The sequence below is a fragment of the Hoplias malabaricus genome, chromosome 12, assembly GCF_029633855.1.
Source record: "Hoplias malabaricus isolate fHopMal1 chromosome 12, fHopMal1.hap1, whole genome shotgun sequence".
Lineage (NCBI taxonomy): Eukaryota > Metazoa > Chordata > Actinopteri > Characiformes > Erythrinidae > Hoplias > Hoplias malabaricus.
This window is the reverse complement of record NC_089811.1, coordinates 6,828,423-6,851,085: the sequence shown is the minus strand read 5'-3', so window position 1 is coordinate 6,851,085 and position 22,663 is coordinate 6,828,423. Positions and strand designations below refer to the sequence as shown.

The 22,663-nt window shown below is 42.1% G+C and overlaps 1 protein-coding gene across 1 annotated transcript; it reads right to left on the bottom strand.

The window, feature by feature from the left end:
* Positions 1–25: 25 nt before the first annotated feature.
* On the bottom strand, positions 26–12,526 carry nemp2 (nuclear envelope integral membrane protein 2). Its single transcript, XM_066686254.1, has 9 exons — positions 12,369–12,526; positions 11,142–11,248; positions 10,341–10,575; positions 9,344–9,416; positions 9,165–9,258; positions 8,755–8,869; positions 2,919–3,144; positions 2,435–2,620; positions 26–1,453 (listed from the first exon to the last, which is right to left on the bottom strand). Exons 1-9 carry the CDS (start codon positions 12,460–12,462, stop codon positions 1,114–1,116), a joined length of 1,470 nt encoding a protein of 489 aa, XP_066542351.1. The 5' UTR covers positions 12,463–12,526; the 3' UTR covers positions 26–1,113.
* Between the last annotated feature and the right edge of the window lie 10,137 nt (positions 12,527–22,663).

Below are 22,663 nucleotides of genomic sequence, written 5' to 3'. Positions count from 1 at the left end.
TTGTAGCGTTTCTGATTCTGTGTCAGTGTAATGGCTCATAACGTGAAGAAATATCATTGGAGAAAATCGCAGCTTGCTTGTTTAAGCCCAAAGTCTTAATGAACCCAAACACTCTAAACGTTTCTGCCACCAGTGTAGCTAACCTCTCTATATCCTCTGAACATACTCATCCACTTTTTCCTCATCCAGCTAGAGTTTATCCTGGAAACACCTTAAAACGTTTTAGAGAAAGTGCATAGCTTCTCGTTGTAGATGTAATTCAGGACGAAAAAGCCTGACGAGCTCAGTCTATCACAAGCCCAGCAGGGTTTTCCTAGAACTTCACCTAATAAACACATACACAGCACAGTAACTACTCACCCAAAGCAAGAACAAGATGTTTACATGTAATGCATTGGTGATATACATTCTGACATCTGAAATTCCAATGTCATTTGTATTTATTAAACATTTAAAAACTCAAGTTTCTGTGAAAATCTTTGCATTATGAATAGATTACAGTTTATGAGAAGAAGCTTACATAAAGAACCTGAAAGGATGGCAGTACTGGCCGATTATATTCAGCATTCAAAGTCAAAACTGATGTGATGGTCTTCTTGGGGAGATAAAAAATAGCATAATATTCACATCTGAATTTAAAACTGCATTAAAACAAGTTTACTATGTGCACCAATGATGGGAGTGTGTTGACTGAGGGATCATTCCACAGGCAAACACTGGAGGGCAGTGTTTCTCTGAGTAACAAAGAAGGTCTCATGGTTCAGATCAATTCTAAGCTTGTTATTAACATTTATACAAAATAAAGCAGAATTCCCAGTTCTACAGAGACCTTAGAGTGTTTACATCTCAAGGATAAAAGTAAGAAATGAAGCTTGAGGTGGCTGCTGTAAAAGTAAAAATCCCAGAGGTTTGTGGTGGAGATGATTTAAAACAGGAAGAGAGCAGGGAAATAAAACGCTGCCTGTCTCAAAGCCCTGATGATAAGACAGCTGTTCTTCCCGTGTTCTTCACTCTCCCGCTCGATCTTATACTACTAAGTTTTTCAGCAATCATTTGAATAAGCTTAAAAAGAATTTTGCATTAGATCAGTGCAGGGCAGAGTCGTATTTTATCTTAGAAAGGCTCATCGTCGTCTTCTATAAGGGCAGGCTGTGGCTGTGGGCTGAGAGGGGTGGGGGGGTATGGGCAGATTGTGCCTCCGTAAGCAGGTGGGCTGGGCAGGGCAGGAAACGAAGTGAAGGGGCTTGGACTTGGAGGATTAGAATATGAAGGAGTTAGACGACTGTGATATGAATGGAGCTCATCTTCACTGAGGTCTTCCGATGTGGGCGACGAGTTGGCCGTGTAACAATGTGTGTCTTCATCGTGCTCTGCTCCAAGGCTGAAGGATTGCTCATGGCTCAGCTGCTCCGAGGCAGCGACATGGGATCCACCTCGCAAGAACTCAGCAAACCTATGTAGAGACAGTGCAAGTGCTGGTCAGGAGTCAGGCTGTAGTGTGCATTCACGTTACTGGGTTAAAGTGGCAGATTTCAGAAGGGTAATGGGTTTTAATTCTATGTTATACATGCTCTTAGATTAGATACCAATGTAATACGGGGCCATGAGGCTTTAATGAGAATCACAGGTCTGAATTCACTTGGATCTAATCACACTTCTCTGTTTAAATTGGGTATTAGAAATCTTAACATACACTTACCAATTCAGTGTGGCACTAGTTGTGAGATTATATATATATACAGGGTGGGCCATTTATGTGGATACACCTTAATGAAATGGGAATGGTTGGTGATATTAACTTCCTGTTTGTAGCACATTAGTATATGGGAGGGGGGAAACTTTTCAATTCTAATGTTAAAGTGTATGCATATGTTTAACATCCTTGGGCACTTTCCCAATTATCACATCATTAACAGAATGGGTGGTGACCATGGCGGCCATTTTGAAGTCGGCCATTTTGGATCCAACTTTTGTTTTTTCAGTGGGAAGAGGATCATGTGACACATCAAACCTATTGAGAATTCTAATGTTCAAGTGTATGCATATGTTTAACATCCTTGGGCACGTTCCCAATTATCACATCATTAACAGAATGGGTGGTGACTATGGTGGCCATTTTGAAGTCGGCCATTTTGGATCCAACTTTTGTTTTGTTTTTTGTTAGGAAAAGGGTCATGTGACACATCAAACCTATTGAGAATTTCACAAGAAAAACAATGGTGCGCTTGGTTTTAACGTTATAAAACTACGGATACTGGAAGCCTGTGCTAGCATTTCTCCTACGGTGTTGCTATCAGTGTGTGAAGAGTGGGAGAAGAGGGTTGCATTGACAATCCAACACAATGGGCAGCACTTTGAACATATTTTATAAGCGGTCAGAAACTTGTAAATAACTCATGAAAGAATAAAATCATTCGATAGTGGTCTATGTTACCTTTGCGGAGTGCGAAGCTTTAACACAGTCTCCCATGCAGGGAAGCCAGGATTGTTACAGTATTTCCTCAGCTCCTCCAAAGAAGCTTTAGTGTGTCTCTCCCCTTGCTCCCTGTACTCCTCCTCCGTTAGCAGCCTAGTTTTGGGCCTCCTCCTCCAGAAGTAACTCCGCAGCCTACAAACGTAGCTGTGGACAGGAAAACGTATGTATATTTGAAAGACACTTAAATACGATAGTGGGATCATATTTAAATTCTAATGTTCAAGTGTATGCATATGTTTAACATCCTTGTGCACGTTCCCAATTATCACATCATTAACAGAAGCCCAAAATACTAATTCTTCTTTGGTTTCACATTTACTGCGTCTAGCAGGAAGACGAATGTCTACATATTTTCCTTGTTGCCTCTGAAGCTACAAATCTTGAGATTTGTTTTGACAAATAGAATAAAACGTAGGCATAAAAAAAATCTAAGCCTACATACCTCAACAGCCCTTGTAGAATGGCCAATCCCACGGGCAGGATCTTTAACATTAGCAGCATGCCCAGCAGCATCCAGGAAAGTGGAGCGTAGGTGATCCCGTAGCTGGCAATCAACATGGCAACCGCCTGCAGACCCCAGGTCATCAGGTTTAGTGTCCGCTTGTTGGTGATGGGACCAAGTTTGTAGCAGAAAACAAAGCTGACGAGGCCTGACACAAGCAGGTACGCTGTGGGAAAGGAGTGGTATCAGACTGAGTGTCCAGTGCCAGAGTAACATACCCAACTGGTTTAACTGCTCCAGGTGGTGCTGCACGTCAAACACAATAGGTGGTGATTTTTAAGAGCATGTTTATTTATGTCTGAACCCACATGCTCTACTATGTTGACAAAATGAAAGTTTTTGGCTTAGACACCACCTACAAAATGTCAGTAATTCAAAGTTATAGGTTCTTGACTAAGCAACTTTATAAGCATGAGTGGAAACTGATTTTATCTCATTGAGAGCAACAATGTGTCAAAAAAAGGTCAACACTAGACCAAACATATAAAGCAGATGCAAATTATTATACAGAATAAATAACCTACATCTAATCATTAGGGTTACCATTTAACTAACATATTAACTGTAAATACACATTGTTGATAATTAAATGCAAAGTTAAAACATTCTCCTGCTCTTTTGTCTTTTTTTGGTAACTGTTGTATAGTATTAAAAATTATGATTGTCAGTTTACTCAACAAAATAATGACCTAAATATTAAAAATAGCAAGCGAGAAAAACGTATTCATCACTGCATTCCTTATGTGTTCCATCAAAAAAAAAAGCACTGCACAAGCATCTGTATTGATTTGTTCTTTTTTTGAGGATAATATTGTATCCAAGGGCGGCACGGTGGCGCAGCAGGTAGTCACACAGCTCCGGGTGACTGTGTGGTGTGTTCTCCCTGTGTCTGCTTGGGTTTCCTCCGGGTGACTGTCTGTGAGGAGTGAGGTGTGTTCTCTCTGTGTCTGCATTGGTTTCCTCCGGGTGACTGTCTGTGAGGAGTGTGTTCTCCCTGTGTCTGTGTGTGTTTCCTCCGGGTGACTGTCTGTGAGAAGTGTGGTGTGTTCTCCCTGTGTCTGCGTGGGTTTCCTCCGGGTGACTGTCTGTGAGGAGTGTGGTGTGTTCTCCCTGTGTCTGCGTGGGTTTCCTCCGGGTGACTGTCTGTGAGGAGTGAGGTGTGTTCTCTCTGTGTCTGCATTGGTTTCCTCCAGGTGACTGTCTGTGAGGAGTGTGTTCTCCCTGTGTCTGTGTGTGTTTCCTCCGGGTGACTGTCTGTGAGGAGTGTGGTGTGTTCTCCCTGTGTCTGTGTGTGTTTCCTCCGGGTGACTGTCTGTGAGGAGTGTGGTGTGTTCTCCCTGTGCCTGCATTGGTTTCCTCCAGGTGACTGTGAGGAGTGTGGTGTGTTCTCCCTGTGTCTGCGTGGGTTTCCTCGGGGTGACTGTCTGTGAGCAGTGTGGTGTGTTCTCCCTGTGTCTGCGTGGGTTTCCTCCGGGTGACTTTCTGTGAGGAGTGTGGTGTGTTCTCTCTGTGTCTGCATTGGTTTCCTCCGGGTGACTGTCTGTGAGGAGTGTGTTCTCCCTGTGTCTGTGTGTGTTTCTTCCGGGTGACTGTCTGTGAGGAGTGTGGTGTGTTCTCCCTGTGTCTGCGTGGGTTTCCTCGGGGTGACTGTCTGTGAGGAGTGTGGCGTGTTCTCCCTGTGTCTGCGTGGGTTTCCTCCGGGTGACTTTCTGTGAGGAGTGTGGTGTGTTCTCTCTGTGTCTGCATTGGTTTCCTCCGGGTGACTGTCTGTGAGGAGTGTGTTCTCCCTGTGTCTGTGTGTGTTTCCTCTGGGTGACTGTCTGTGAGGAGTGTGGTGTGTTCTCCCTGTGTCTGTGTGTGTTTCCTCCGGGTGACTGTCTGTGAGGAGTGTGGTGTGTTCTCCCTGTGCCTGCATTGGTTTCCTCCAGGTGACTGTGAGGAGTGTGGTGTGTTCTCCCTGTGTCTGTGTGTGTTTCCTCCGGGTGACTGTCTGTGAGGAGTGTGGTGTGTTCTCCCTGTGCCTGCATTGGTTTCCTCCAGGTGACTGTGAGGAGTGTGGTGTGTTCTCCCTGTGTCTGCGTGGGTTTCCTTGGGGTGACTGTCTGTGAGGAGTGTGGTGTGTTCTCCCTGTGTCTGCGTGGGTTTCCTCCGGGTGACTGTCTGTGAGGAGTGTGGTGTGTTCTCTCTGTGTCTGCGTGGGTTTCCTCCGGGTGACTGTCTGTGAGGAGTGTGGTGTGTTCTCCCTGTGTCTGCGTGGGTTTCCTCCGGGTGACTGTCTGTGAGGAGTGTGGTGTGTTCTCTCTGGTGCTCCAGTTTCCACTTTAACAAACACATTAAATGACTGGTACACCTAATAGATCCACTGTATAATGTCTATTGAGCCTGGTTGCTGTGTAATTTATCTTTGAACAGTGTTCCTCAACAGGACGGGCTGCTTGAGGCTAAACAAGTGATAAACGCCAGGTTGATTGAAACAGGTTGTCGCTGGGCTTTTTTTTACAGTGAAAAGAACAAATAATCAAGCAAATGTTTCCTGTTCATGCAGTGGCAAGAGCACAAGGAAGATCCGAGGAGCATTTGCTGGGTTCCAGGGGTGTAGAAATGAGGAAGAAAAGGGAAAAGAAACATTTGGGCTGTAATCCTCCCAGAGCCTTTTTGTTCCAACCATAGAAATCAATGTTCCGGCAGCATTGCTCTGTCTCTCTCTCTTAATCCTAATATGCCTGTGGTTCCCGCCATTTACATACTGATGTGAACCCAGCGAGAGCTTTAAAAACAGACAAATTGATTTGGCAGAGAATAGAATCTATTGAGCAGTCGAGAGGCAGTCACTCCGGTATTCAAACACTTGGCTTCGTATTATGACACTAACTAAGCCAGAATATAGAACTGAAAAGGTAAACGCCAACGGGCTCCAGATTGTTACTGTCTAATGTTCACTTGGGGGTTTTCCACCTGACGCATTAGACAAAGGTTTCCTACGAATAATCCGTCTTTAAAATAAATCCAATCACTTTGTTTGGGTTCAATAACATATTGTAATACACTCATTTTAAAAGCCTGTAGTATAAATGAAAGGATCTTTATTTTTTTGCCTATAATTTAAATAGTAATCATTATTGCAAAGGTTAAACAGTTACTCTTTAGATCGGACAGCTTTGCTATCCTCAGGCTGTGGAAAACTGCTGCTTGCGTTGGGGTGTGGCACACTTTATTTTCCATAGGAAAGCACCTGACTGAATTATTCACTTCATAGTTTCAAGTGAAACTGTCTATCAATCCTTATGAATTCTTGTGTAATACCAAAACAGTAATTATAGCTCTGCACATGTTGCAGGAGGGCCCCGTGTTCAACAGATTCTCCATTAATACTGAACAGATGTCTGATGCTGTGAGAATTCACCTCATGGCACCCACCAGCTTTTCCCTTTTCAATTTTTTTCTCCTTAGTGTACTTACAGAAACCTAAATGCCAGTTCTGCAGCATGTATCGCACTGCGCAAAGTCAGAGACCATCGTTCAAATTTCATTTGATTTCATTTCCAGTCACAAATGCCATGAAGTACAATTTAATTTATTTTGAGGAGATATTTCTGTTGAGATTAGATTTAAGATAATTCACTTGGATGAAGGATGGAATAAAGCAAAGGGAAAAAGCAGCTGTTTCTAATCATTTTAAAGGACATCCATAAAATGGAAAACTGTACAAGACCCGGTACAGACGCAAAAACTGTCCCCACTGAATACTTTCAAGGAATAATCTTTAAGAGATTAAAATAAAGTTCTATGCTGCTGTGAGAGGACAACTCAGTGTAATCTGCCTGAAAACATGTAAATAGACCAAAAAAAAGGGGAAAAACTGCAAATTAAACAAAGAATCTAGAAAGTATATTTAAAGGCTAAGCACCAGCTCTATGAAAGTGTCAAACAAATAAATACAGTGGAATTTGAGTTCCTAACTTGTGTTTATTGATAGTCAGAAAACATGTTATTTCTTACTAATTCAAGGAATAAGGTTTAAAAGACCAATGGTCCCCCCCCCCAACGGTGTTGGGAAACTCTAAGAGGCGTCTTGCCTGTGACGTAGATGGTGGACAACAACTCTAGAAGTTGCACTTAATTTAATGCAAAATGACGAAAAGGTGTGTTGTTTTTGGCTGCAATCATTCAATGTACAGTGGGACATCTGTGAACAAACGGCCCAAAGATCCCAAAATATCCAGAAAATGGACTAAGTTTGTCAACTTTAAATGGGCACTTTGGAAAGGACCATCCGCTCACTCCGTTATCTGTAGCTCATTTCACTGGCGCTTTTCCAACAATATGGGCATGTAAGGACACCAACGAAAGGTGTTCAAGAGCCTCTGTAACATGGAGGTAAACAGGGTAAGGACACTCACTTCGCCTGTTTTAGTTGGTGTTAGTTAACGTTAGCTTGACTCGCTAAACTCGGTGGCTCAGATTATACTCGGCTACGTAGCTGCATTACGGAGGTTTATAGTGTCGGATGAATTCGAGTTCGACTTCGATCACATTTACAAGAATAACCGTACCTCTAAATTTGAGTTTAGCTTATTGCTAGGCTATTGTCATGAATAATGTTGGTTATTTAGCTAGATACTGTCGTAACAGTCAGTCATAACGGTGTTTTACCGCGGCGTTGTTCAGCTGTTGTCCACCAGTGACGTCACGGTTGCGTTCAAGAATTTCCGTAGCGAGCTCGGGTTTTTCCGTCAATTTAATAAAATTGTCAGTTTTAAAGCAAATTAAGCTGCTATTTTCATTTTAATTCATACTTATATATGTCAGTAACTAAAATAATGTGAAATATTCATGGAGGTCCATTAAGTGGTGCTTAGCCTTTAATACAATCAACCTATCTTCCCACAGCCCAGAGCTCAACTTCATTAATGTGAATGGAATTACTTTGATTGTCAGAAGCAGAAATTAATACCAACTTCTCATACATCATATATATATTTAGACAGATAGCTAGATGGATAGAGAGAGAGAGACACACGATTTAATGAATGCAGGTGCTACAGACTAACACTTAAAAGAGACCATCTGTCTCTGCAGGAACTTACAGATCTTAAAAAATTTATAAATAATAATAAAAAAAAAGACATTTCCAATAAATGTGAATTTAAAATCAGCACCACAGTGCAGTTAAATATGCCAAACAATGGCAACCTGACTTTACCATGTTTTTTGAGGCAAGTTTGATGGAGTTTGTAAACATTGGGTATTAATTCACACAGGTCACTCTTCAGTCCAAACAAGCAACCTAAGCTTCAAAAGTCCATTCCGAATTCATTATATTTGTTATGTTACAAAACATGCGTTCACATATGTTCACTATATATTCTGCCAAGTGCAGTTTAGCCCCAGATGCTATTTGAATGAGGCACAATACAGAAAACTGAGAACACAGCTCATGGTTAGAGGAGCGGTCTTGGTACCAGAAGACTGCCAGTTCAATCCCCAAGACCGGCAGGAACATCCACAGCTGAAGTGCCCTTGAGCAAGGCACTGCTCCCCAGGTGGGAGCCAGGGATGCCCCTAGTGCACTAGTGTGTGTGTGTTTTCACTGTCACAGATGGGTTAAATGCAGAAGACACATTTCCTTGTAAACTGTACAATGACAAATAACTGCACATTATAACTATAAATGGTGGACACTGGTTTAAAAAAGAAAAGGTAAACAAAAAAGTACCATAGTCCCGGATGTGTTGCTTGATCAGTGATTCAAATTATGTCCAAAGGAGTAACTTACCCAGTACTTCTCTCCAGTAAACCCTCATGAAGTCATCTCCTTCGTTCTTTAACTTCTGGAGACCCAGGTAAGACAGGCCAGAGCCAGCTCCCACCAGCACCAGGAACAGCCCTCGCTTTAATGAGCAACAAGAAAAGAATGAATCTAACTCAAGGCGACCAACACTAATTGTCAGTATAATTATATACTGCTTCCCTGTAAGTGGAATCCAATACTTCATGTAACTTTACGTAACCTGTGAGTTACATAATGAAATGTACTTATTTCAGAACCACTCTATTCAGACACAAGATGACTAACAGCAGTGTGACCAGAATGGTGCAGCATACATTCTTACCCATTAAAGCCATCTTTTTGTTAATTTAATTTGAAATCACTGCAATCAACACTAAACATATACATTTACTCACCTTTGGCACAAAGTTTTTCAGAACTAAAAGTAGAAAAACTAAAATGGAGGCCATTCCTAGTAACATCCCTGAGATGTAGAAAAATAATGCACTCCTAGAAGGGAAACAGAAGTGAAATTAACATTTGTTCTTCACTATCTACACACAAGGAAATGGGCCCAAACCCAGGTGTTGCTTACCTACAAACAGCTCCCGCAAAAAAGAAGAGTGTTAGCCCAGTGACAAAGAGGAAAAAGCGCATCCAATTAAACCCTGAAATAAAAAAAAATAATAATTAAATACTTTGTGAAATCAAGTGTTCTCCCTGTGTCTGCGTGGGTTTCCTCTGGGTGCTCCGGTTTCCTCCCACAGTCCAAAAACATTGGTAGGTGGATTGGCGACTCAAAAGTGTCCGTAGGTGTGAGTGAATGTGTGAGTGTGTCTGTGTTGCCCTGTGAAGGACTGGCGCCCCCTCCAGGGTGTATTCCCGCCTTGCGCCCAATGATTCCAGGTAGGCTCTGGACCCACCGCGACCCTGAGTTGGATGTGGGTCTCGAGGAATGAATGTGAACTCGAGTCACACAAAATGGAGTCAGCTGATCTGTATCATATTTAACAAGCATTACACTTACAGGTCTTTGCACAGGAATTAAAGGGTGCTGCGGTGTCTGACTGTCTTCTGCTTAGAACTTAATCTCAAACAGTTGCTGTTGTCCAGGTTTTTTTTTTTGTCTTAGCTTTGTGTCTTGTTCTCACCAGCTCTTAAGCGTAATTTTATCTCTCCCAAAATGAGAGTTAACAGGAGCTGGGAGATTCTACCTCCCTTATTGATACCAGTTAATTATCTGAGGCACCATTAGACAGTTAAAGGAAATTGGTTTATAGACTCACTTCTCCATTGGATGGGACTCCTCCGCTAAAGTGAAACTAAATGAGATTCAGTTTTTCCACTGGGAGTGAAAGTCTAACTGTTCAGTTTGAAGCAGTGTCATAAAAAATTAATTATCACTCATATGGAGCACAATTGGATCTCACTGTTATTGTAAGAGCTATAAACAGGAACGATACAAGCACTAAACAAAGTATAATGTTGCATTACAAATAAGACTGGAACATACAAAACACCTAAATCACTGATGACACAACATAAGGAAGAGTGCATTAGGATGATCAGGTGCTACAGACACTCGTGCTCACTTTGTTTTGAGACATGAAGGGTGTACTCTGCACTGGCCCTGGGAGACTTGGTCATGAAGAAAACATCCTCCTCAGCAAGTGGGATATCCAAAATCTTCTCCTTGTGGACACTGGAAGGCCAGTAGGGTTCGATCATGCATGTGGTCAGAGTTAACAGATCTTTAAAGGGACCATGGCAGTTTTTCGTCTCCATCGGGTACACCACGAAGACATCTTCAGAACTTGTCACACTGACCTGTAAGTTGGGAACTATGTATGATTATGTGAATACTTCATATACACCGATCAACCATAACATTACAACCACCTCCTTGTTTTTACGCTCACAGTCCATTCTCTCAGCTCCACTGACCATACAGGAGTACTTTGCAGTTTTGCAATTACAGACTGTCCATTTGCACACTTTGTTTTCCCCCTTCCACCATGTTTTTCAATGGTCTGGGCACCACAGAGCAGGTACAACTTGGGGGGGAGGTGGATCATTCACAGAGCTGCAGTGACACTGACGTGGTTGTTGTGTGCTATTATGTGTTGTGATTGTATGTGTGGATCAGACACAGCAGTACTGCTGGCGTTGTTAAACACCTGAGTGTCACTGCTGGATTGAGAAGGACCCACCATCTGAGCAAAGAACACATGTAGAGCAACAAGTGGACTACAGTCTGTAATTGCATAACTACAAAGTGGCCCTGTACGGTCAGTGGAAATGAGTGGAAATAGCAACAGGTGGACTACAGACTGCAAGCTGGTTCAGAACATATATGGATGTATGTTCCGTCTGGTATAACTGTAGGTATCTACCTGGAAGGTGGACCAGATGTCTTTCCACTTGATGCCTGCAGCAGTGTAGCAAAAACATCGACTTCCATAATAAGTAGTGGCATAATCTCCCTTCACATAGGTGCAATCTGTGACAAGAAGAATGATTAGTTCAGTCTGTGTACAGTATTAATTACATCAACGTGTATTAGAGTTAGTAGTTCTTCCTCATAGTGAGTGTTTACTGTTTTTAAAGAACAATATTGAAGGTCACATACACCTAAAAAAATGCAATGAAATTTGAGTACTGTTCTCCTTTTTCCTAGTATGTTGGGATAGAGACTATCTGTTAGGCAAAGGGTCCTCAGGACTGGAGCCGAAACCTTGAGGAACAGGCTTGGAGCTGTGAAACACCACTTCGGTCATAATAAATATATCTTGGATGGCATATCAGCTTTATTTATATTATTTAATAATATTAATTATCAGGGCAGATCTCTTTGCCAGATAATGTGAGGCCAAAAGTTAATGTCCAATGAAAAAACAGAATCTCCATTTTTGTTGATTTGTAGTTTACAGCATCATTTGAACACAGCTGTCCTTCACGTTGTGTGGAAATTTCATGATGAATGGACCCGTAGAAATGCTCCAAAATTACTTGGAATAAAAACAGTTTTACATTGACTTCCACTGAACCTTTTTTTTTTCTTTCTCCTGTAAAGCTTTAATTTTGGAGACAGAGGTTTTTCATTGGACAGCCACTAACTGTCCCTGACTTCTTTTCAAATGGAAACGTTTGGCTTTGGGTTCAAATTACCTAGCCAATCTGATGCTTTGTGAAATTATCCCCCAGGTACTGAATGATAAATACAAATAACAGTTGGTTTTCGTGGTTTTAGAGGTTTGGGAATTGTTAAATTTAATTGAACACCTTGGTATAATTCTGGGCTAATAAAGGGTTACTGACCAGACAGGTAGATCTCTTAATTTTAATTTCTAAAAATGTAGTTTTTAGGACCTCGGCAGTGTACGCAATATATTTCCTTGTTTAATAATTTTGTGTGGACTGAATCAGGCGCCTACTATATGAGTTTGAGATAGTTTTAATGTACGTTCATTTAAACTAACACGGCCAGTCAGCGTTTTATCATTCTAACGGCGACAAGAAAGGAGTAAAATATTGCCTTTTAACACTGTACCTGGATTAAAATAAGTCTAATAACTATTAGCTAAGGAAACATTGTTTTTAATACGCGGATATTTATTTACCTGAGTACGAATACCGACTGTTTCCTTCAGCAAGTGAGAGGATAGATATTAAACATAAACTGCGCATATAAACGACCGCCTTGATTTTAAACATCGTTAGTTTACATTGAAAATAAAAGCACTGAATGTTTGTTATGCTAGGCTAAGCTAAGGACCAACGGCACAGTGTCGTTTGTGAGAGTCAACTCTTTTAAATCGGTTCTTGTAAATGAACTCGAGAGCCGACTCAGTAAAAAAGAAAACTCTGACATTAAAATAACCTTGTTTCTACACTCAGTGGTCGTATGATACGCTCTGTTTACCACACTGGGGCACTTTAGATGTACACTTAAAACCACTGTGGAATATTTGTTGTTCTGCGTACTTTCTTGGCCCCCTTTCACCTGGTTCTTCAATGACCCACAGGACCAGCAATTAGGTGGCTTCTTAGTGCTTCAGCGACACTGAGATGGTGGTGGCATCATAACACACTCATACCAGTGCAACACATTATGATGCCGCCACTATCTCAGAGGCATAAAAATATCCAGCCAACAGAATCCTATTGGCAGAATAGGGGCAGCCTTGAACAGGGCTTGAATGGAGTAGCCTTGGCCTAATGGTTTAGAGGACCAGGCTTGGTACCAAATGGTTGCTGGTTCAATCCCTAGGACCAGCATGAACATCCATGGCTGAAGTGCCCTTGAGCAAGGCACTGAGCACATTTTAACATTGACCTCCTTTGAAAATTAGAAAGGTTATTTATCTTCTTCTTTAAGGTTAATAATTTGTAGATACATGTTCTTCTTTAGACGACTAGAGGACAACCAACACTGTGCAGCGACAGATGAGCTACAACAAGGTGGACCTACATGGTCGATATTTCTAATAGGTTGGACCAGTGGACCTGGTCCTGGAGGCCTGCACAGTTTAGAGGTTTCCCTGCTCTAACACACCCACAGCAACTCTGAACTGACTTCATTCATTAACTGATTAGTTGAATCAGGTTTGTTGGGAAAGGGAAACCACCAGGACAGGGTCCTCCAGGAATAGACAGAGTGATTGGTAAGCTTTTAAAGCCGCTGCTGGCCAATAGAGGGCACTAGGGCGCCTCATGGGTGTAGGATATATACATCACAGGGTACTAGACTCATACATTTACTCACACGCTCACACCTATGGACAATTAGCATGGCTTATCTACCTACAACTGTATGTTTTGGACTGTGGGAGGAAACCAGAGCACCTGGAGGAAACCCATGCAGACAAGGGGAGAACACATCAAACTCCTGACAAACAGTGACCCAAGGCAGAGCTTGAACCCACAACATGGAGCTGTGTCATAGCGAGACTACGTTCCTCCACTGTGCCACCCTATATATATATATATTTTCCTTTATAACATAAATATATTTTTAAAAATATAATCACTAAGTAATTATTTGAGAAATGTGTATGTTACAGTGAAGTAATGTGTAATATATAAAATAAATTGAGAAAAGCAACATCTGTCTTGCAACTGGGCAGTTATTCCATTGGCTGTGCACTTGGCGACCCAGTGACTGGATATGTCACGGTTGTGCAGCGAGATGAAGAGGGGGACCTACATGCAAGGACTTTTTATTTACAACAAAACCAAACATAACACACACTCTGAAAATAAACACAGGTAGGACATAGAAAACATAAACTAGAATCAACTGAAGAGAACTAGGACAGGAACAAACAGGATAAAGCCTGGTTTATAACTGGTGTAGACATACGTAAAACACTCAGACAAAGAAACATTGTAAAGCTGCTATTTTGGGAGATGCATGTTTCTGATTGGACAGCGATGATATGTACGCAGAGCCTGTCCATCTAGAAGGTGTGTACAGTTTGTACAGTTAGAAATCCAGCGGGAAACATAGGCTCTGTCTGAAACAAGCAGTATGCTGTCTGCTAAGGCAGTAGTTTGAGGGAGGAAAGTGCTGAGTCGTGCCTAAAATGAACGCTTGTATAATTGCTACCTGCTTTCTCTTTCAATATCTTTAAAGTCAGAGTTGTAATTATTTTGGTGAGCAATAGGTGTACCGTTGTCCTGGTAACATGTTGAAACATTGCCGTCTCTAATGCAGTTCAGTTTCAAACACCTTAAAACAATAACTCCAGGAGTACTGCTGTGTCTGATCCACTCATGCTAGCACAACACACACTAACAAACCACTACCAGTTCAGAGGCACTGCAGCAATGAGAGTGATCCACCAGCCGATTTATACCTGCTCTGTGTTGGTACTCAGTGGGTCCTGAGCAATGAAAGCATGCTAAAATATACAGAGCAGCAGATGAATTACAGTCTACAATTGTACAAGTGCAGCTATATGTACGTATGTCAGTAGAACTTAAAAATGGAGAATGGTTGTAGACATGATTTTGTATTTAATAACGTGTGGCGTCGCTGCCACACAGTTCCAGCATCTCAGGGTCCTAGTTTCTGTCCTCACCTTGGGTCCCTGTTTGTCAATAAGTTTGTGTGTTCTCTCTGTGTCTGCATGGGTTTCCTCTGGTGCTTCCCCCACAATCCAAAAACATACAGGTAGAGTGAATTTTGTAAGGTAGATTGGCTGTGTAAATCTGACCATTCATGTGGTCATTGTGAGCGACTGGGTGAGTGTGTGATGATAAGATTCAGCATAGGCTCTAAACCAGGGGTGTCAAACCAAATGCACGGAGGGCCAGTGTGGGTGCGTTTTCCTTTAGAACCAGGCGGTAGCAACATTTTTGTTCCACCTGTTTTTAATCAATAGATCTAATCAATAGGCATTGACTTTCACTAGTGTGGGGATTTTGCTTGGTTGAAAGAAAAACCTGCACCCACACTGGCCCTTTGTGGATTTGGTTTGACACCCCTGCTAAACCCACCACAGCATAGATCACGATGAAGCAGTGGCAGAAGATTAATATAACTCGTATTTTGTTATTTTAAATAAATGTTTATTATGAAATTCTATAAATATTTAAAATATGAACATGAATAGAAATTACACGACAGATAACACCGTGAAATGTTCATGTTTTTGGAGAGAAAACTATTAGTTAATGGAGAGTAGGTTGTGAGGTGAAAGAGTCGATTCCTATTGATGAACCGAATCAGCTGATGCAACTCACTGATCAGCCTACCCACTGTAAACAGAGCGGAACTCTTTCAAATTCGGAGCGTTAACCTTTTACAGACAGAACTAACAGATCCAGAGGACTCGCCCTCCACCTTTTAGCTTACGGTTGCCTATAAACTCATAAAACGGTGAAGTCTGGTACATAAAGCGAAATTCAAATAATTTTAGAGCAACATAATGTTTGAAAATGCTATAATATTTTTACTGTTGCATCATAAATCCCACCCTGAAACGCTATTACATTAATGGTATATTTTAATCGATTGATTTGGTCTCAACGAGTTGTTAAACCGAAAGAGACCACGAGGATTTTAAAAACAAACAACTTTTCATATATGGAATTATAGCCCAGTAAACATTTAGCCGTTGATTCAACGTTGAAATAACGTAATGACTGCCGTCAAACCAACGTTCTCTTTTAAATTTGAAAATGAAAGTTGAAAAGACGTCCAAACACAGACATTGAAAAGACGACTATTAGACGTATTTTGGACGTCCATTGACGTTATTAATTGGTCCCGAAATAAATTACTTGTATAAAACGCATTTTGGACGTCCACTGACGTTATCGATTGGTCACCACTTAACTAACTTATTAAGATGGAATTTTTGACGTCCATTGTCGTTTAAAATGTGTCCTTGACGGACAGACTACTTTTATACATATTTTGAACGCCCAGTGACGTTTCTTGTTTACTGGGAGTGCTCCATCAGTAACGTTGGGAAAAGTTGATGTGCCTTTTGTGATCCAGAACTAATAACTTTATTAATGTTCTTGTTGATGAATGCAATCAAATCCTTAGAGCATCTTTCGGGCTTTTAGTGTAAATATTGGAGGCTGTAACTGCAACAAATGGAAATAAAACACACACCCAGTCATTGAATTTGATTTCCTAAGAAGTGCAAGGTCGGAGGTGTCTACAAACATTTGGACAAACAGTGTATATACTACATGGCAGTTTCTCAATTGCAGTTTTTCTTTCCATCTGCTTGAGCAATCTTCCAGTCTGAAAGGTCTCAGATTTCCAGACAAAGGCTCACTTTCTCAATATGAGTCCGTTAATCAGTGCCCTCCAAATGTCTCCTTTTGTTTTTGTACTGTGTGCAGTGGTGTGACATCAAATGAAAAGTAGCGTAAGGCTTTGTACTCAACATTTTTGATCTCAACATAAAAACCTGATGAGTATGTCTGACTTTCTTTCATTCACTCTCTCTCTCTCTAACACACACACACACAGAGTCAGGCTGGGGAAAATAAAAAACCAAAAACTTCGCAGAGGCCTGATGAAAATGTCATCTCACTGCAGCGCTCGCCCTTTGAAATGGAAGGGGGATTTTTGTGGTGGGCGTATGCGCAGCAGGCGGCTGCTTTCTCATTTCTCTAGGATGCTGAGACGACAGCAGCTTTTTCCTGACAGGCACACCCACGCCGGGCTGAGGCCTACTGTCACACATGCTCTTCTGCATACTGCCGAGCTCACAGTATTGCAGATGCTGCTGTTTAAGTTTTAAACATTCATGCTTCGTCGACTCGGAGCGCTGAATCTCTGCTCCAGTTCAGGCAGAGATTACACTCCTTTGTAGCATCCTTTTGATTTTGGCCTGATATTCTTGCTAGGTCAGGACATTTTTAGCATAAAAAGCCAAAGGGTTTGCATTATATTATATTAAGTATTCTTCACATTAGTGTATAGAACCATACTGAATATACATTCAAGTAGCTTAGTGTAAAATATACGATTTAATGTCTTCTTAATTTTTCGCTAAACCCTTTGGGGTTGCTCAGAAGATTAATTAAATTTTAATTAAATTGATTTTCCATATATATACTACGCTCAGGTTTCAGGCCCCATACTCCCGTCCACTGAAAAATGTGGTTTTTGAAAACTCTTTCTAAGGTGGAGATTTTTGAAAACAGCGTGGTGTGGTGTTTACAGCCAAAATTTTGAAAATGCTGGTGTCACACAGCATGTCTGTTTCTGGTTGAAATTCAAATAGCTCCTTATTCCCTGTATAGTGAATTACATAAGTCATTCATTCATTATCTGTAACCCTTATCCAGTTCAGGGTCACGGTGGGTCCCTGGAGGGGGCGCCAGTTCTTTACAGGGCAACATACACACATTCACTCACACACTCACACCTACGGACACTTTTGAGTCACCAATCCACCTACCAATGTGTGTTTTTGGACTGTGCGAGGAAACCTGAGCACCCGGAGGAAACCCACGCAGACACAGGGAGAACACAACACCTCACAGACAGTCACCCGGAGGAAACCCACGCAGACACGGGGAGAACACACCAAACTCCTCACAGACAGTCACCTGGAGGAAACCCACGCAGACACAGGGAGAACACACCACACTCTTCACAGACAGTCACCCGGAGGAAACCCACGCAGACACAGTGAGAACACAACACCTCACAGACAGTCACCCGGAGGAAACCCACGCAGACACAGGGAGAACACAACACCTCACAGACAGTCACCCGGAGGAAACCCACGCAGACACGGGGAGAACACACCAAACTCCTCACAGACAGTCACCTGGAGGAAACCCACGCAGACACAGGGAGAACACACCACACTCTTCACAGACAGTCACCCGGAGGAAACCCACGCAGACACAGTGAGAACACAACACCTCACAGACAGTCACCCGGAGGAAACCCACGCAGACACGGGGAGAACACACCAAACTCCTCACAGACCCACAACCTCCAGGTCCCTGGAGCTGTGTGACTGCGACACCTACCTGCTGCACCACCGTGCTGCCATACATAAGTCATAAAACTGCAATATACATGCAGATAGCACTAGACATCAGATTCCCACGTATGAATATTGTTGTTTTAGAAATAAATAATGCCATAAATACATAGGGAGTATGGAGTGATTCGGGATCAAAAACGGTGTTTTGACGTCCCTCTTTAAGGGGGAACTTGCCCCTACTGGATTGGCGTTGTAATGCAACCATTTTTGTATTCATCAGGACAGGGATATTTTCAAAAAGAGAAATATGATAATCTCAGTTTTTGAAAATATCCTGATTCTTGATGCGTTCACGCTTGGGACCATCACACTGAGCACACATGTATTTCTAATTAATGTAACCAAATGTGGTCTGTGCTCTGTGGGTGAAATGATGTGACTCTGCGGCGCTGCTAGTGAACAGTACGGGTGACAAAACCGAAGTAAGGAATCTCTGTGCCACAAAACAACCGTGGAAGAAGATGGACAACACAACTGCAATATTATTATTATAAAAACAAGTGTAAAACTATATATAACTATAAATATAATCCAGCGAAGTTACTGAATAATAAACATGAGTTGTTCAACTGAGGGACCTTCAGTACTGAGGGCAGTCCTTTGGAGAATGTGAAAAACACTGTTTTATCACTTCAAACGAAACCCCTTAAATCATATACATTTAAATTGATTTTCACCATTTGTTCTTTTGCATGTTCACGTTAGATTACATAACACTAATAAATCACAAGTGTGTAGAAAGTTGCACGGCAGTTCGGTGCTTCAGAGCCAGCAGCGTAAAGCTTTAGGAAAAACAGTCGTACGACGGTTAGAGGAAGGCTTTGTGGTTTAGTTTAAGGCACAAAAAGTCCCATTAATCTAAAAGTGACTATTCTATGTCAACGTTTGTTTATTGCAAGCCTTTTACTTGTACTTTTTACTTTAACTGGAACACCGCCTCTTGAAAGGCAATAAAGTAAAATGGTGGTGAAATAGATTAAAGAAGTGGTGGAAGTTCCAAACTCTGCTGTTATTGTTGATCATGCAAGTTCGTGCCTTGTAGGCGGAGGTTTGAGCCTGCACCATCACCACCTTTCCCAGTTGGGCTGCACGCTTGTGGTGTTTGTAGCAAAAAACACTACCACATTCATCACTTTTCAACAGATTTAGCAGAAGAGCAGAGCCAGATGAGATTTTGAAAAGCTGATGGGATGATTTAAAATCAGATAGATGAGTTTGAGGTCAAGTCTTTCGTAAAACCAACTAGGACTGGTTTCCCAGAGCAGTGAAATGTCATTGAAGTCACAGTACAGTGCCAGACCAGGCGTAATCAGTGTCCACAAAACGAGCTCCAAATAAAAGCTCTAAGCTGTCCAATTTGGTTTTGTTTTCTTTGAAAGAAGTAGGATTACTGAATCGGGAGGGACAGAGCACGCTGAGATATGGTGTCTGTGCTGCTGCGAGTCTCTGGAAAACCTGAAATAAACTCATAAATGTTGAGCTGAATTTGGTGGATGTTTTTTGGTATATATATAAATGTTATACACTCAATTGTCATTGCTCATAAAAGAACATTGATGTGCTGGGCACCCGAGGATTTGAGAAAGTCTCAAACACAAAAACAAATTAATACTGAGGAAGAGATGACAGTAATAGATAATTTACTTACAGAACTTATTTAGAAGACGTGTCCCTCACCATGGTTTGAGCTTTCTTAGCTCCAGGGACCTGGAGTTTGTGGGTTCAAGTCCCGCTCCGCGTGACTGCCTGTGAGGAGTGTGGTGTGTTCTCCCTGTGTCTGCGTGGGTTTCCTCCGGGTGACTGCCTGTGAGGAGTGTGGTGTGTTCTCCCTGTGTCTGCGTGGGTTTCCTCCGGGTGACTGTCTGTGAGGAGTGTGGTGTGTTCTCCCTGTGTCTGCATGGGTTTCCTCCGGGTGATCCGGTTTCGTGCCACGGTGCAAAAACACACGCTGGTAGGTGGATTGGCGACTCAAAAGTGTACATAGGTGCGCCCCCGTTAGTGTGTGTTCCCGCCTTGCGCCCAGTGATTGCGGGTAGGCTCCGGACTCACCACAACCCTGACCTGGATAAACAATTTCAGACAATGAATGAATGAATGAATGTCCACAGCTTGAAATTACAGCTTCCAACCATTGTGATGCTTCAATCACATCACGTGGTCTGTCATTGCTACTTTGGGCTCAGCACAGCAGAAAATGCACTGTGTAACATTTGTAAATTGGTAGGAAACCAACTCCACTCCCCATTGATTTTACAGTCCTGTAAAATTGAATTATATTAGGGGTGCTCCAGGAGCAAAGAACCCAAAAATTATCTAGTGTTCCTACTATTTCTTCATACTATTTACAGATTATATTTATTATAATTTATTATTAAGTGACCCCACATTTCAATTAAGGGGTCATAACTCTTTACAGGTAAGTTAAGACTTTTTTGACATTTTACATACGACTTTAAGCAAAAAGGACCCTAAACTACTCTGACTTTTCTCTGTTAGGAACTCTTTGCACAAATCCTTTTCTTCCATGAAGCAGTGGAGAGATCCAAGCCTGTATTATAGTAACCCTGTAAGTCAAAGACAAGAAACAGTGCTTTAGATGTGGGACTTAGAGCATTGCAGAGTTGGCTCTGAGGACACAGACGCCTCTCCAGAAGAGAGAGGGACTTTTGTGCTTTTGTGATCAGTGGGCTCAAATCTGACTCCCACGGAGACGCTCCTCTAAAGCCCATCCCACACCAGTGTGCTTGCACAGGCTCAGCAGGGAGCCAGGCTCCAGCCTTTCAGCTCCTAGGGGCTGCTTTAGTGACCCACTGCTGAGCTCTGACCCCTGTGTGTGGGCCTAGGGTCTAGCCTCATGCCCCCCCTGCCTCAGCCTAAGCCTTCACTCAGCCTTACTGCGCAATTAATAAATGTTACAGTACATGCGTAAGGCCGGTGTATTAGGATAAATAGCTCGTTATCGAAACAGGATGAATGACAGACGTAGAGTCCCAACCAGAGCATGCCTAAAAACCCATACCACAAAGGAGGGGGTGGTCAAAATGGAAATTAAGTACGGTCGACACGAAACAACACCACAAAACCACTGTCTTTGTACTCAAAACAACCTAGAACTGCACTAAACACACTACACAGCAACAGTAAACAGCACCATTAGATACACTTTTGCTGGGGGTTTGGGGCATGATGGGTCCCTTGTAGCTGCCACTGTGTTTGCTGTGTTTTTTCTACATAGTTTGAAAATGCTAGTTTTTCAATTCCGTAAAAACTTTAACAAAGACAATAGATGTCTAAAATTGAATGTTATATGGACACTGCACATCCAGAACTCATCCCCAAATTAACAAGAAGAACCCCCAGACCAGTTTGGGTTGCATTCAGCTACAGTGACATTACTGATGTCAACTGCTGATGTTGATGGATTAGTTCTGAGTCACAAACACAGCTCCAAATCAACAGGAAGGTGATTTTGTAAGAACAAAAAACCTTCAGCCCTCATTTCAAAGCCACTTCTCCAAGACACAGACACACCACGGACTGATAACTCACACAGGGAGGGGTGTGCAATGCCTCGCCTTCGAACACCATTCACCTACATCATGTCTCACTCACATGTAAGAAAACATACAAAGGCTACACACTGCTTTGCCTTCCCTAACTTTGATTTCTTTTCTTTATTTAACAGTGCTGTACCTCTCTCTGCTTCCAGGCTTTATACCTGTGTGGAGTGTCTGGTGCAGGATGATGTAGTAGACCAGGGGTGTCAAACCAGATCCACGGAGGGCCGTGTGGGTGCAGGTTTTCTTTCCAACCACGCAGAAGCCACACCTCATTCCACCTGTTTTTAATCATTGGATCTAATCAATAGATCTTGACTTTCAGTAGTGTGGGGCTTTTGCGTGGTTGGAAAGAACACCTGCACCCACGCGGCCCTCCGTGGATTTGGTTTGAGACCCCTGTAGTAGACAAACTGGTAAGTCCAGTCATTTAGTTTGGCCTGAGAGAAACGACTGGATGTGTTTGTATGGTCCTGTGGTTCATATAAAAAATGAATGTTTGTTGGATCTATAGAGCATTTCAAGAAATATAACCAAACAAATCACTTACTCCAGCTTTGACACTGGTCACAACCTCCGTAAGCTCATGTTCAGTCGCTTCAGAGCACCCCATTTTGACCCAAGCTTTTAGAAAACCATGCTTTTCCCCCAGAGTTAAATGCACATGTGATATGTGTCTGCACTTATTGATTTGGCTACTCTCTGCTCTGTTTCATGTCCTGGTATTTAAGTGTTTACAGAGTAAATTACACAAGCCTTGTTCATTTCAGCGCACAGATAAATAGATTCGCAGTTTTTTTCCAGCGCTGTTGAAGAAGTTTGTTCGGT